Here is a 15,541-nt window from a genome sequence, read left to right on the forward strand (position 1 = left end):
TCCCTTGGCATGCTATCCTAGTAATCTTTCAAGGGTGTCCAGGTGCATATACTGCACTTGTACACCACACATAACCGATTAGGTAAGCGCTATGTAAGGGAGGTAATATCCTACAGAAGCTCATGTGTTGGCTTTGAAATAAGTTCAATATACAAGAGGGAAGAAAAAGCCTTTGGCACTTTTCAGAAAATTGGAGAGATGCAGGAAAGTTAACTAAAATCAAATACAAATGAGCAAACACTCATTTCATGACGAATGTTATGAAAAACCCTCAGTGAAATAAAAGCTAAAATCTGCTTTTTAGTTTTGTTCATCGCCAGTTTAATACGACACTTTATTAATAATTTTTTTCTTAAGCATTATTAAACCATTAGCAAACTCAGAGCCTGAAGATGTGGATAAAACTTGTACTCAGAGACAGCAGCAAGGAAACCTACTGCATTATCCTATAAACATTCATTTATGGGTTGGCTGGGCAGCACTTCTATGTACTTCTTTCTCCACGACTGGATAGGAATGACTGCTTTGACACCACCACCAAAAAGAGCTGTACTCATGCTTAATATGCTGACATGGAATGAATATGAAGCTCTTATCCTTGCCATGAAAAGCTCCCCTGTATCCTTGTTAACCCCACGAGTCTTCCCAGTCTGCTCCCCTTAATAAGGTTTAAAATATTCACAACAGAAAGAGAATGCATACTAAATATGTGGTACTACATGGGAAAACACCACTGAAAGAAAGTTTGGAGATGAGGAACCAAAAGGTATCATGTAGCCTTCAGCTATCTCTGATCAAAGTAGATGTATATCCAGTGAAACTCTTCTGAAAGCATGGGCTATACCTATCTTATAACAGCTAGGTATCGTGGCATGTGGGCTGAACAGGAAAACAGTGTCTTCCCACAGCTGTGCTAGCTCTGCAATGCTGCACTTGGGAAAAGGAAACAAGAAGCAGCATATCCCACACTCCTTGTTATGGAAATGTTGACAGTTATTCCATGGCCAAGGCAAACACCTGTGTGCCCAGCCTGTTCAACCTGTCTGCACATCTGGGCTTATCTCTTGTTTTTTACAAACCTAGTTAATTATTTCTTATTCACTTTTAAGACAAATAGTTTTGTTCTCAGTTTGCATCTTAATTTATAGTATATTTGAAAACTCTTCAAATAAAGAACCCAAATCCTCAAAGGAAGAAATGAAGGCTATTTTCCTGTCCCCAGACTCCTGGGAGAGGCTGTAACTTTGAAGTGTGCTATTAAAGGTAGAGATAATATGGGATTCACCTTAGTAAATGTGGGTGTCTACCATGGAGCTAATTATCTTAGAATCAATGGAGAACTAAACAGAACTAATGGTGACTAGAGAGCCATTCATCTCATCCATGCCATTATCTCAACCACTGCCTTTGACTAGACTTCATTGATGACGCTGACTGGCCTACCAGTGGCTGTGAAGGGAGCCCACTGGTACTAGCTCTGAGGTAGATACCTCCAGTCTACACATCTTCAGTTAGGTGAATTCCACCCAGTGTCAGCCTCTGATCTCACACCAACCCCTGAGGTGTAACTGCTTTAATGACACTTATGTCATAGCCACTTTACAGGTATGAATGTATCATCACCTTCTCCCAGAAGCAACAGTCATTTTAGAGCTTGTCAAAATATTTTGCCACAAATATTTGTTCAACAAAAGTTGGTGGTGAGCATTTTGATGACTACAACAAAATTTTCATTAGCATGCAACATTTCTGTCATTTTTTTGATATAAAACATATTCTTCCTCTCTTCCTTTGTATCTCCTTTTATAGTTCCCCCTTTCCTTATATGCCAAATGGAAGATGAAGGATGAAGATAAAAGTAAGAAATGAAAATTTATGTGGCAAAGTTCTAATTAAGTAAAAAATAGATTGGGATTTTTTAACACTTATAAAAAAATTTCATTCTAGCACCAGCTTTGTTAATATTACTTGAAATTGTTATGCAACTGCACTGTCCTTTGTACACATCTGGGATCAAATTCATTCCTTCCGCTGAATGAAAAGGAGACAGAAATGCTATTTCAATTAAACAAGAAGAAGAAAAAAATTGTACCCAGGGAATATGTGGAAATTCAAAGCTAGGCCTGAGACCACACTGTATTTAGCTTTTCCAAGGTATGACTCTTCATTTAATAATTTGATTGGTTTGCTATATGAAGGACATGTTATGGTTATTACAAATACTCATAGGCATGTACGTGGTGGGTCTTTGTCTGTTGCCTTGACTTCCTCAGCATGTCAAGGTAGAAGACAAAGTGGAAAGCATTTGTCGGTGATCTTCCCAAAATGAGAGAGAAGAAAAATGAATGCAGAAATGAACAGTAATTCAGGAAGGAAAACTGCCACAAGAAGGAGAAAGTAATTCCTCCTTGGAGTCTTGGCCAACTCCTCAGCACAGCCTTGAAGGGCTTTCTTTGATCATGGGAAAGACCAGGAAACAAGACCAAATAAGCATCAGTCCTCAGCCTGTGCCATATACTGATATGTTAGGTTCATTTTCTCAGAGTAGATTGATTAACATTAGAAGTTACGAATGGAATAAGGATCTCCAAAAGGTTTGTTTTTGCAGTCTCTGACTGGGAAATACCAAATTTCTCAAGTGGCAAAAGGAATGGCTGTTTGATAAGAATCTACTACTACTAAACTGATCAACATTACAAGTGTGCCTGCCTTATACTAGAGAGAGGGATTTAAATGCTAAAATCTAAAAACTGCTGGCTCAGATACAGACCGTTACTCCGATAGTTGTGCTGAGGTAACCAACTGTGGTGTATGCAAAAATGGCCTTTCAGATAAGTTCTGACTGCAGAACACAACCGTGCTTCCAAATATATGAATCATCACAAACATTTTTAATCAGTTAAAGGATGTGAAGTAGTGGAGCAGGTTGCTGTTTTCCCTGTTTGCCTCTAAAAGGGGCAAGTGACCACAGAAAAACCCTTTCAGTCATGATTTTCAGAAATGCTTCATAAAAATTATTAAGTCATTGCGTCTGAAAACTATGCCTAGAGTGATGCAAGTTTTCCTTTGTATAAGAAGGGGCTATTACTACTTATGTGCTTCTGATGGGATATTACAGGTCTCAATCAGTGATTCTAAATTCTTTGAGATCTTCAAATGGAAGATAAAACAGGTCTTTGTCTATTATTTATTTACTTATTGACTTATTATTTATGTATCCCTAAGCAGCTCCATGCTGCCAAACCGTATTTCTCTTGGCGTCTTTCAGCCTGTGACATTTATATTTTATTACTGACCTCACTAAATGACATAAAATATAAGTTCTACAACCTATGAAAATATGTGTATTCCAGATCAGAACTTCATTTCTACCTGCTGTAAGTATGTAGGAGTTGGACTATCTGACATTATTAAATCTGTTATTTGTGTGTGGGGGTTGGAGGCAGGAATTATCCTTCCATCTCAAGGCAAGCATAAATATTTCAAGGAACACATGATTCTAATTCCATTGAAGCTCATCTGAAACATCCCAGACTTTTTATTGAAAATGAGATGATAATGTATGGTGGCCTGCAACAGATATACCAGTATTTTAAAACTACTGCTATTGGGCCAAGTAATTATGCAGTACAGCTGTTGCGTGCTATACTGGATTTTTTACTGTTTTATGAGTTTGTGGTGCTGTGCAGCACAGAAGTAAGAGGATTTTTCAGAATGCTGAATTCAACTGCCTGATTATGCAGGCCTGTCTTGTCTCTTCCCTTCTTGATTTGTAGTAGCCAATAACGAACAAATAAAGTAAGTTGCATTCATTGATTAGGTTAGCATTTCACATGTCTAAGGCAAATGAAGGAGAGATAAAATTGCAAATTCTATTCACCTGAATGATTAGATAATAAAGAATCAGTTAATTTGAAACAGGTTATAGTTTTCTTTAGATATTTAGTATCCTTCTCAGACCCTTCTGGAACAAAGGTGCAGTCCTAATAAAGATGCATGGGATCCTTTCTCCCAAGGAGTGCTCACTGATGTGGTAAAGGGATTTTGTGATCGCACCTGCAGTGCTCAGACAGATTCTCCACCAGCACAGCCCAACATATGGCGGAGACATATTGATCCATCCACCTTCCATCTCCTTTTCCAAAAAGCCTTGCCAACCCCTTCAAGTCCAGATGACTGGAGGAAATTTCTTTCTTCATGAAGTCATTTGAAGTCTTTGAAAGGGTCATTTAGTGTTGCTCTTCTCCCACTCAGGAAAAGCCTACTATCACCCTGCACTCCTTGCCTGTTCAAATAAGTAGTGGTCTGGAGGATCAAAACCGCTGTTCCTTCACAGGGACAAGGGCTAGTCCATCAGATCAGGCCAACAGTGGACTGGCTTCACTAGGGCACAATGTTCGGATACCTTCTCAATAAAGTGATAATTTAGTTTACTAATAGCTCATTAAACATTGATCAATCTTCCTAGAAATAGTAACATTATAATCATAATGAAACAGGATAATTTTTATCAGCTTGTTTTTGAGGCCATTATAATTGGCTTCATTACAATTAAGAAAGTATTTTTTTAAAAGTCATTTCCCTGGAAATGTTATAGAACAGTTTGTTCTGCTAGATATTTCCACTTCAGGCTTCTACGTTGCTTTAACTCCCTGCATGCTGTAAGCTTTCTCCTAGCATTTAAGTGATGCAAGTGCCAGTTCAAATTATGCAAGATGTATCCCACCCTTTGTACCCCAAAGGTACTTATTCTGAAAATTGACCATATTAGAGTACTAATTGGCTAAGCCACCATGCTGGCTGATGTGAAATGCTTTCAAACACCATGAAACAGCTGTGTTTATCGGAAATATGAAGAGTGACTTTTTAATAAGGAGATCTGGCAATAATCCAGATTTGTTGAAAGGAACTTACACTTCTATGTATAATACAATACAAGAGGTAAAGAATAGAAGCCTAAAACAATAGCTTTAAGCCCACAGATTTTTGTGATGAAAGCAGTTGCCCAAACAAGAAAAAAAATAATTAAGAAACTTGGGCTGGGATTTGCAGAGGTCCTGAGAATTCATTAAGTGCTTTTGAATTTCAATGGAAGCTGCGTCCCTGTAACTCTTTCAAAGGTTTCTGAAAGTCCCTGTTTTTCTTACTGCCCATTAGGAATAGACTTTAGGGTGATAAACGTAGAGCAATCTCTTATTCAGGTTAGCAAGGGCTTGCCTCTACTTAAATATTGAGCTGCTGAGGGTAGGACTGACCAGTCCTAGGTCCAGCCCTTTGAAGGGAATTCAGATCAGTGGAAAATTTAAGCATTGCTTAAGTCCCATAATGCTGCAAAGTGGCTGTTTAGTAACACATCTGTCAGGTCTGTGGATGAGCTAAAGTCAAACTGATCCTGTCTTGCTTTCCCATTTACAGTGACAAGACTGGGAAGTCACGGGGAGGGAGAACAAAAATAGGCCTTACCCTCCTAGCATGGGTAAAATTTAGGTATTGCTGATACTTACTTCCACATTATATAGGCAAACATAGATGAAACATTAAAAATATTATATTAAAAGCTGACCAGTTCAAGATACATACAAATACCCTAAATATGATGTACGGAAGATCTGTTCCTGCCCAGGGACATAAAAAAGAAGGACGGAATTGCAGAACATCCATCTCTCAGCTCCAGAAGTCAAGTGCAGGTGGTCAGTTAAGCACTGCTGAAAAAACAGACCCATGGTATCTCCAAGACAGAGCTGGCTATCAGCCCCTTTTTGCCGCTCTGAAGAGTGGTATAAGACACCTGGACCCTTTGTTCAGAAATACTCTTTCTGTAAGAGATTTTGCAGTAGCAAGTGGGAGGCAGAAGGATGTTTCGCCAGGGCCCACGGAGTTTCTAGCAAAAGGAAAATATGCTTAAAGCTGTGCTTGGGCACAAGGTTTATTGGTGTACTCTGGATTGTGAGTATTACAGGCTGCTTTTGAAAACCTGTAGAGCTGAACTGAGCGCTGGTTCCAGATTCTGGCATCGGCAGGGGGCCAGTTAAGTTAGCTATTTTAAGCAGATTGTTTTAAAACATGTCAAAATTCTTCTGCCTTTGGGAGATCAGAATACTACAGAAGTAATTACATAAGTGCAGGAATAAAAATCATACCTATAGAAAGCACTCCTCCCTTCCAAGACCATAGCTAGAGGTCAAAAAACGCTAATTTAATCTATTTGTAGAACTCCTACTTCACATCAAATGCTGGCAACTTTTGCATATTATTACTGTTTTTAATACACATGATGTATTCCCCTATATAAGATAAAAACTACTGCTAGGAGAATATATCATGTCTTTCTTATAATGAAATGCAGTTGATAAGTTTACAATAGAAATGTAAATTCTCTTAAAAACCACAACCTTTATGTGTGTGATGATATAATTCTGCTTTGATACTAAAAAGGGCATGGTAATGGAATCTGTGACTTTGGAGTGATATATTGCTGTTAAGTTAATAGGACTCCACATTCCCATTTCTAATATCAGTGTTTTTTTCCCCTTTCATTCTGTAGATGGTAAGCTGATACTACATAAACATTGTTAAAGCTATAGTTCCACGCTACAGTAATTCACTTAACTTTAACATGATTTATGGTTCTGTCAATAGAGGAGGTTGAAAATCCAGAGCTCTGATGCTTAAACATGGGTTCCATATTTAAAGCAATAATGTGCTTTTTGTGTGTGTCTGAAGCTAGAAGAATTTAGCATAAAGCAGAGATAAAAATATTAGTAGTTCACTGCACTGTTTAAAGCATGTAGTTTAACTTCATGGATACATCAAAGAGAGCAGGGAAACTGAACACAGAATCAGTAAAAGCATGGGTAAAATACTTTGTTCCTGCAGCACTTAATTTTTATATTATTTTTTAGGGATGCATGAAATCCTATTAGTATTTTTAACACTCCCCTTTTTCATTCTTTTACTCAGTTAGATCAGCTGCTTTTGTCAGGATGAGTTTAAATCTGGGTCCACTGTGTTAATCACCCCCCATTCTTCTTTCTGGCACTTACCCTCCAGGCATTTTGCCTCTTTAGGAGATTAAGCGACCAAGTCATCTTGTTGCTCTAACATGTCCTCACTGGAGCAACATATTAACACAATTCCTCTGCAAAAGAGCCCTCTTCAGAAGTTTGCTGCAGGGATGACAAATTAACCCAGCATGGTGTCCCACACATCTATCTCAGTACAAATTATTAGTGTAATAGAGCTTTTAGTTATGCATTTATCTAGTAATTATTGAACGGTTATACAAAACGAAGCTGAGCAATCATGGCCCTTTATGAGGCAATCTCAGTGGGTGGCCTTACAGTTAATTTAGGATAGGACTGTCTAAGCAGTTCACTCACACACAAATTAGCTGAACAGCCTGCTCCTTTAAATATTTCCTATGTCACAGGCTAACTCTTTACAATACAACAAAGGTAGAGTTTTAATTACACGGTTCCTGACTTTTGTTTAGCTGAAGCTTTAACCATTTGCAAGCCTTCCTCTCTGCCATCCCCTGCCTGGGATATGGGAGTAGATGGCAGTTTGGGTAGGGTATCTAGTAATTACTAAACCCTGACCTTGAGGCCATCTGTTAAGCAACTGTTTTTCCTTCAGCATCATATTATTTCAAAGTGAGTGGAGAAAATAAAAATCTTCACCTACACAGTCAGCTATCCTGACATTATAAACTGGAGCGCTGCTTTTCACTGTTGCAAGCGCAATGCTCATCTGTTGGTCAGTCTTACGCTATTTATTATTTCTGCTCAACTTTCTTATCCTTTGGTGCGGCGTTCTCATCTTTTGACTGTCTTACATTACCATCCCCTGATCTGAGGCGTCTGTATGAGAATGAACTTTCACTGCTTTGTTTTTGTCAAAATGCAAAGGGAATTAGAAGGATACACTAGTGTGCCAGCTGACAGCATTAAGGAGCAGCCACAGATAGTTGTACAGAATAGGATATTACAAAATGTCCTTTTACACTGTGTAGCTCTGGAGCAAGTTAGCAGGAATTACCACTTTGATTCACTTGAAGCTGGCTGGTAGGACAGTTAACAGGCACTGATATTTTGGTGACCCTGTGGGGAATTTTGATAGAGAAGGGCACAATGTCTTCCCAGATATGTGACACAAAGTTTTTGCCACTTTGGCACGAACAGAGAATACTATCCTGCAGAGTTTCCCTGGTAGGCCATGTACTGATTAAAATCTCAATGGTAATGCTTATTATGGAGGATATTAACATAATAGGAACCACTCCACTAGTTGACGTTCATCCCTTCTTCTCTTTCTGCTCACTCACCCACTTCCTTGGGTTCTTCTCTTTGTGCTGTATTTCTTGTTTCTTGTAATTTTGTTTCTCCTTCATTTATCTTCCTAACATACCATCTCATTCTTTTTTTTTTCTTTTCTTTCCTTGCCTTTTCTTCCTTGCTTTTTGGCTTGCAGGATCTATGCTGTCATTCTGTGGAAATGCTTGAATGCTCAACAGCACAGGCTGCTGTATATCCTCAGTTTACAAGATCGTGGTCAATTTAACGTTTCAGCCAGCTCCAGATATAAAGTTGCTAGAGTGTAAGTAGCAATACATGGAAGCCTAAAACCACTTATGTAAATACTGCTGTCACCCATAGTATTTGAATCCTTCACTTTCTGGTAAAGAGCTCAAGTGGGCTAATGTCTGGGAAACTGTAAGATGCCAGCAATACATGATGGCTTTGCAATACTGGAGTACTGTGGTGAGCTACACTGACCACCAAATAATCTAACTTGCAGGTAACAAAAGTATGCTGTGTAGGAGACAGAGATCTAACTGCTTGAATTTTCAATGCTTTGAAATAAATGCTAAAACTGATAGTGATGTTAAAGCCACCCTATAGGTGATCAATTTACCATCTGCCAGACACCGAATCCTAACCACACTGGTCCAGAGAAGACATATGGTGCATTCATAGAGTCATGCCCAAAAAACTGCCATCATCAAGTGAGGCTCCATGAATCACTTTGCTAGCTTATCACCAAAGAAACTTGGATCTTACCACCATCTGTTGGAACTACTGAGGAGCCACTGAAGCATTGGCATCCATGTACCAGCACTCACTGCACATCTGGTCCTTTGGTCAGCCAGCTCAGATACTCTGCTGGCTACTGCCCAGCTGGGTTGAGTACTGGCAGAAGCACCAGTACAGATAGGAGACTAGTGCACAGCCTTCCACAACACAACACGGTACAGTACAGACAATTTAATGACAACAGAGGTTTCCCAACTGGTTCATTGAATGAAGCACCTTATAGCTAAGAAATCCTCTTAAGGATCTACTCCCCCTCTAAGCAAGTTTTATTTCCAAAACGTCTCATTGTGGAGATCAGTGGGAAAGGCACTCAGTATCCTGGGATACCCCAGCAAAAGACGTGCACTATGGTCTAAGGAATGTTTGGAAGTGTGTGAAAGATTCGGAAATATTCCTCAGAAGTTATAAATTAGTGGTTGTCAATGACAACACCTGCCACGAATAGTCTACAGCTTCTTCTCTGCTGTCTATTTTGATCATGCTTTACACATGCATCTCATATACACATTCAAGTGATAAACTTGCACATACGAACATCAGAAGGAGATTGAACCTTCTTGTAATCGTTTAGTTGGCTGAGGAACTTACTCTGATGGTGACCTACTTACTCATGACTTTCCTTTCTCTGAAATATCTCTGCAGACTGAAGATTAAATCCTGCTTTTACTTTCCTGAAGACCACTCGGAATGACCTGTCACTGACCATTTACATAATGCATATGTATCCAAAGAGAATGCAACATGTGTGTACTACATTACCCCTATCATTTCCGCAGAAAGGTACAATTTCCTGTAACTATTGGTGGATATTAATTGCTCCAAGATTATATCCTCTTATGTGACTGCATTATACTCTTTATGTTGCCACTTTTGATACCTGAGAAGCTTCTCTCTTCTGCTTACTGTCCTAAAGTACACTGGAGGCAATGGGATAAAGAACAAAGCTGGATTTGCAGAAAATAATCCATCTTAGTGTATTACCCTTTACTAACAGAATGATTTTTTGTAGAAGAGAAATAAACACAGCCAGTGTGCTGTGGAAGAGGAATACTGAAGAGGAATGTGCAAAAAGAAAAAGAACGAACCCTGGAAGAAGATATTTCCAGGATGATGACACTTAAAGAATCCATGGATGGATTCAGAGGGATTTTTTTTGAAAGTCTATAAAACTTTGTGAACAAGCATAAAATAGAAGATGTTTCTAAATGATGTTGCAGAAGAACAGTTTTTGCTTAACCTGTTAAGAACCATGATGATAAGAAACTGTTACTTCTTTATGGAGTTAGTAAAGACATTTCCTTCCAAACAAACAAAATTTGGGAACTGTAATAATTGTATTTACTTTTTCAAATTTTGGCTGTCTTTGAATGTTCTTCTCACATAGCCAATGGATATCTCCTGGTGCACAGAAAAAGTTTTGTTAAAACAGACTGTAGATGAGATGTAAATAAGACCTCACCATGATACATTTCCTCTCTCAACCACACAAAAATCCAAAATACGAAAGGTCTAAACAGGGGCAGAAAAAGGCATTCAATGATCTTAAAAAGTAAGTGTGAGGTAAAACATAACTAAATACATAAAGGCCTATTAACTGATCAATTAATGACTCCAATCTAGAAGGCTGAACTTCTACAAGATAGTGCACATCCACTGATGTTGCACTGAATATAATGTTAATGGAACATTCATATTATTAATACTTATATCACCAATTATCACGGCTTTTAAAAGAAGATATATTTGCCAGAAAGCTCAGACCCAAATTTCAAGGGAAATCTGCATAGAACTTAGATGCCTAAATATCTTCTGAGGATCTAGATGTGTCTAAGGGTAATAATTTTTATGGGATTAAACACAACAAATCAAACTACAATAAGTAGATTTAACAAAGCACAGATAACCAAGAAGTGCAATTCTGACCTCGCTTCAACTTAGAGCAATTTCACTACTTCACACTGCATCACCTGGACTGTGCAAAGAGGCTCCTCCTAGTCTATGCTGCCCTCAGTAAAACCACACTAATGCCAAAGAGACATTTCAAAATAATTTCTAGTATGAATTGCTAATATGTCTTTTTATGGTTCACCATTCCACCAATTCCTTAAAAATCTTCTCTAAATGAGACAAAATTTCATAGCAGAAAGAAACATCTCACAACCATTCATTCATATTTTTATATCTTCCAATGAGGTTTGTAAGAAGATTTGTTCATTTGTGTATATTACTACGCCCAAGTGAGTTCCTTTTCAAATGTGAACTGAGTATTGCATTTAGTTTTCTAGGCTAAATGCAAATGCATCTTTCTAACAAAAAATGTATAAGCCCATCTAAACCCAGAGGACCTCTTTTTTACTTGGAAAGTCAGTCAGTCAGAAGAGTACTGTGAAGAAAACCAGCCAAAGCATTGCAGGAACCAACTTCAAAGAAGTCCCCTAACAAGGCGGTTCTTCAGCACACTAATACCAACAACATGAGCACTAAATGACTGGCAGAAACAAAGCCATAGTGGTGGAAGACAGGTGTGGTTCAGAAGTGAGTGATGGGTCCCTATCTCCAACAGTTAGACTGAATCTGTTATGCAATGACACAAGGAGAAGACGCTCTGTGTAACACATTCTGCCTCTTTCCCCACCCTCTTCAAATAAAAACCCAAAGCCCCCAGAAACCAGCATTTCCACCTTAGGCACTGTTGAATGGTCATCGTGCGTTTTACCAAAAAGCCCAGCCTAGCAAAACCAAATGCAAGTCTTGACAACTAAAACCTCCGTTTATCAAGCTTTTGAAGTACAGCCTCTCACTGGGTGGGTCACTTGTGGCGATGACTTTCTGTGGAAAGGCGCTGGGATGGACACTAGGTGCCGTGGCTAATGTTTAAGCTGCCTGGGGGCTCTTGGGTTAGGCCTCACCTCTGGGTCCTGTAATGACAGGTCGATGGTGCTGTGTGAAAGCCGTTCCAAGGGAGGAGGTCTGCGAAGGCGAGGGACTGCTGAAACCAGACTTCTCTGACTTCTTTAATGTAGTTGGCGATGGCATTCCTGGCAAGAATGATTGATAAGTGCAATTTAATAATGCTAGGTCATGGAACGACAGCCTATGCATTGTGAAAGTGGGTGCAGAAGCAGCTAGATAAACTTAAAGGACAAAGGAAATGGAATACAACAGCGAGCTGAAAGCTCACCTTTATTTGTGGTCTTTTTTGAGGAAGAAGTGGCCATGGTTTGCTCTGAGAAATGAGTACTAAAAGGCAGCCATATTTTTCTTTTAAATCTGAAATATGGATAAGATGCAGCTTATTATTGCTACTGAAACCTACTCTGCTTTATTTTTAGAAATCTGTAATAGCTGGAGCATTTGGATTTTTACAGGCTTTTTATGAGTTCTGTCTTTCACTCACTGGTTTAGTAGATTATTGCAAATGGATCTTTAAATGTGCTGCACGACTCAAGGCACAACTAGAGAATAAAGTTTCCTGAGTTCAAACTCTGCCTTTCCTTACTCTCTTGACTTCAAAGGTATTTGAAAGTAATATATTTATGTGGTTCCCTTTTGCTTTCCAGTTTTTTTAAAGGGTGAATGGTATTTGTGTCTTGATATTAGAAGCCACACCGGAATTAGTTCAGAGTTGTTATTATGCCCTTGAACTATATCAAAGGCTTCCAATGAAAATCAGAGTTAAGCTGCCATTGGGTGAAACCTATACCATGGACAGGCAGAAATGGTGTAACGCTAATATGACCAGTTTGTTATACTCTGTAAGAATAACTCCTGTTGATATCATATCAAGCCTGTGGCACTGAAGAAATTAGTGGAATGAATATAGTGCCTTTTCTGCATATGATTTATGCTTGGATAAAAGAATATTACAGAATATAGATGAAGAATATCCATGTGTGTCTATTATTCTCTATATTTTTACAGTTGTAGAGACATACGGGTATTCTGATTATCTGCACATACTCTGAAAACACATAATTTACAGTATATACAGTACATCAGACATTTTACATATCCGTAGGGATATAGCAAAACAAAGGTGCAGAATAGTTGATGTTTCAGGTACAAAAGCAAAATATCAGATAATGTGGAAGTTGAACTTCCACTAGCAAATTCATTCAACCTTATTTCCAACTCTGTATTTTATAGAATTTAATTGTTAAAAAGAGAGAGGCCTGGACAATATTATCTCTGGACAATAATTATTAACTTTATATTTAATAACACTCGTTTTATAGTCCCTGGGATGTTGATTGCAATATGCAGGAGCATTATTGTACTTTATACGCTGCACTGCTGGGGTCTTAATGGTTTCAGTAAGGTTTTGCAGTATATATTTCAGAAAGTTAAATAAAGTAAGGGAGTGGTTAGAGTTCCAGTGTTGTACTTGCAGCTTGCTTTCTTGAAAGTGTTTGCTACAAAAGGGTTGCTGTTGTGGTGGCTTTTTCCTCAGAGCAAGAAAGGTTACACACTTAATCTTTTAAAAATAAACGTTTAGAACTGACAGACTATTGTGCTAGAAAAATAGTGGGTTGGTGGGTTTGTGGTTTTTTTTCATATTGGTCTTTAGGACTTCGGAGTAGGGACAAAAGCAAAAAGAGTTGGTTTGGTTTGGGGGTAAGAGAGAAACAGAGACTGAACTAAGGTATTTCAATGAAATATTCCAATGCAGCCTGCTGAATTTCTGCTCAAATGGCATGTTGGGATGTAACTTAGTTATTGCTCTGTGTTTGAGTGCCCATATTCAGGACAAGGATACTCAAAAGAAGCAATGGTGCTGTCGACCCTATTTCCCTACGATAGAGGAACTGGGAATGAAAACACTAAATAAGCGTCAACCCCAGCCCTAAACACAAAGTCAAGGGTCAGTGGCAATATTTGTGCTCGAGGGGACAGAGGAACTATGCTGCTGGCAGCAAGGCCATGGGTACATCTCTTCTGTGCTGGGCTGTGGAAGGGGCTAGGTTTGCCCCCAAGGCTGGTTTTAACATCGCAGGCTCCACCCTTCTAAGTACAAAATATCATGGACAGAACAAGTGACTATGCACAGGGATTATCACAGTAAAAGTGCTTGTGAGCTGCTTTAACTGCAAGGTCGTGCTCTTGCGGGGAGGCACAAGGCCCTGCACGCAGCTGACGGTTGCACAGCCTATAAGCAGAGATCCAGGAGGGGACAGGAATACCTGTGCCCTGGGCAAGCAACAGAGGTCGTGGAAGGAGCAGGATCTCAAGTCTATGGACCATGTGATTCTGGCTCATGAACAACCTGCTTTCCCCCATATCCTCTAGCTGCATACCCTCTTCAGGGTTATGGGAAAGAAAATAAGGCTTCTGAGAAAGTTAAGGAGCTATTCTTTTACCCATGTGGTAAAAAACCTGCTTGCCTCATCTGAACCATGGTAGAGGGAAGGGGCAGAGAGAACAGTGGTATATGGTTTAAAGCTATAGAAAGTTGGTGTGATTGTGTCCAAACCCTGCAACTTGAGGAGCTACAACAAAACTGATGAATAACCTTGCACTGCGGCAATGCTGAGCAGTGTCACATTCATATGGGGATGGATTTTGTAAGGTTGAGACAGCTGTTTTCATGTGAAAATAGAGATTTTAATGTATCACTATGTCATAAAATTGAGTAGAAAGACAAATTGAAACACTAGTAATTGGTTCCTACTTTTGTTATTATCATTCTGATTGCCATTATTATCACTACTTTGTTCATTTATTTCAGGGCATTTTGAAATGTATTGGTTTGGAACAGTTCAACTCTACCGTGTTTTTATTTTGTTTGAGGTTTATACTGACACATTTTATTTTGAGTGATGATATCCATCAGATCTCAAGAAAAAAATGGCTGCTTCCTAGTTCAGAAGAATATGCAAACAGGAGCTTAATTACATCACTTAATATTGACCAAGAGAAAGAATAAGATGAGCTTGCCAGCTCATTTCCAAAGCATGTTTTGTCCTTTAAGAGAGGAGGGTATGACAGAAAGTTAGGCAGTGCAAAGCAATTAGCATCATTCACATTTTGTGTTGCGCTAGCATGGTGCTCTAGCAGCAAAATTCAAACATTCTTTGAATGGGTTAATAAAAGAAGAAATACAGTCGGCATGCAAGAAAAAGGTTTCCAAGAACAAGCCAAAATATGTCCCATTCTTCTAAATTTATCACAGCCATGTCACATTATCCTTGAGACTGCCAGGAATGTCAATTTTTTTGCATTTTTAAAAAAAATCTCATTTAGCACCATATGTTTGGTTAATGTGCCTGATATATCCTGCGTATTCTTTAGTCCATCCATTTCTAATACTAATTTTCTTTTTTTCCCCCCTTGCTAAGCCATATGTTACAATGCTGGTCATTCTATCAAAGCTCCTTTCTGGCCCTGAGAGCGAGGGAACTCAGGTTTAATCACCCAGAAAAATTTAAACCTGACATGACAAGTCTCACTTT

The 15,541-nt window shown here is 38.8% G+C and overlaps 1 protein-coding gene across 9 annotated transcripts in view; it reads right to left on the minus strand.

Annotated features, from left to right (window-relative positions):
- The window catches only part of NFIA (nuclear factor I A), a 256,557-nt gene that overhangs the window by 40,950 nt on the left and 200,066 nt on the right, over positions 1-15,541 (minus strand). For 7 of the 9 annotated variants that reach the window (XM_064454943.1, XM_064454942.1, XM_064454944.1 and 4 more), the window contains one exon: positions 12,002-12,130. The exons of the other annotated variants lie outside the window; for them this stretch is intronic. In XM_064454943.1, coding sequence (XP_064311013.1) covers positions 12,002-12,130 — 129 coding nt within the window. The remainder of the gene's footprint in view (positions 1-12,001; positions 12,131-15,541) is intronic. 9 annotated transcript variants of the gene reach the window in all.

Source organism: Phalacrocorax carbo, chromosome 6 (assembly GCF_963921805.1).
Source record: "Phalacrocorax carbo chromosome 6, bPhaCar2.1, whole genome shotgun sequence".
NCBI lineage: Eukaryota > Metazoa > Chordata > Aves > Suliformes > Phalacrocoracidae > Phalacrocorax > Phalacrocorax carbo.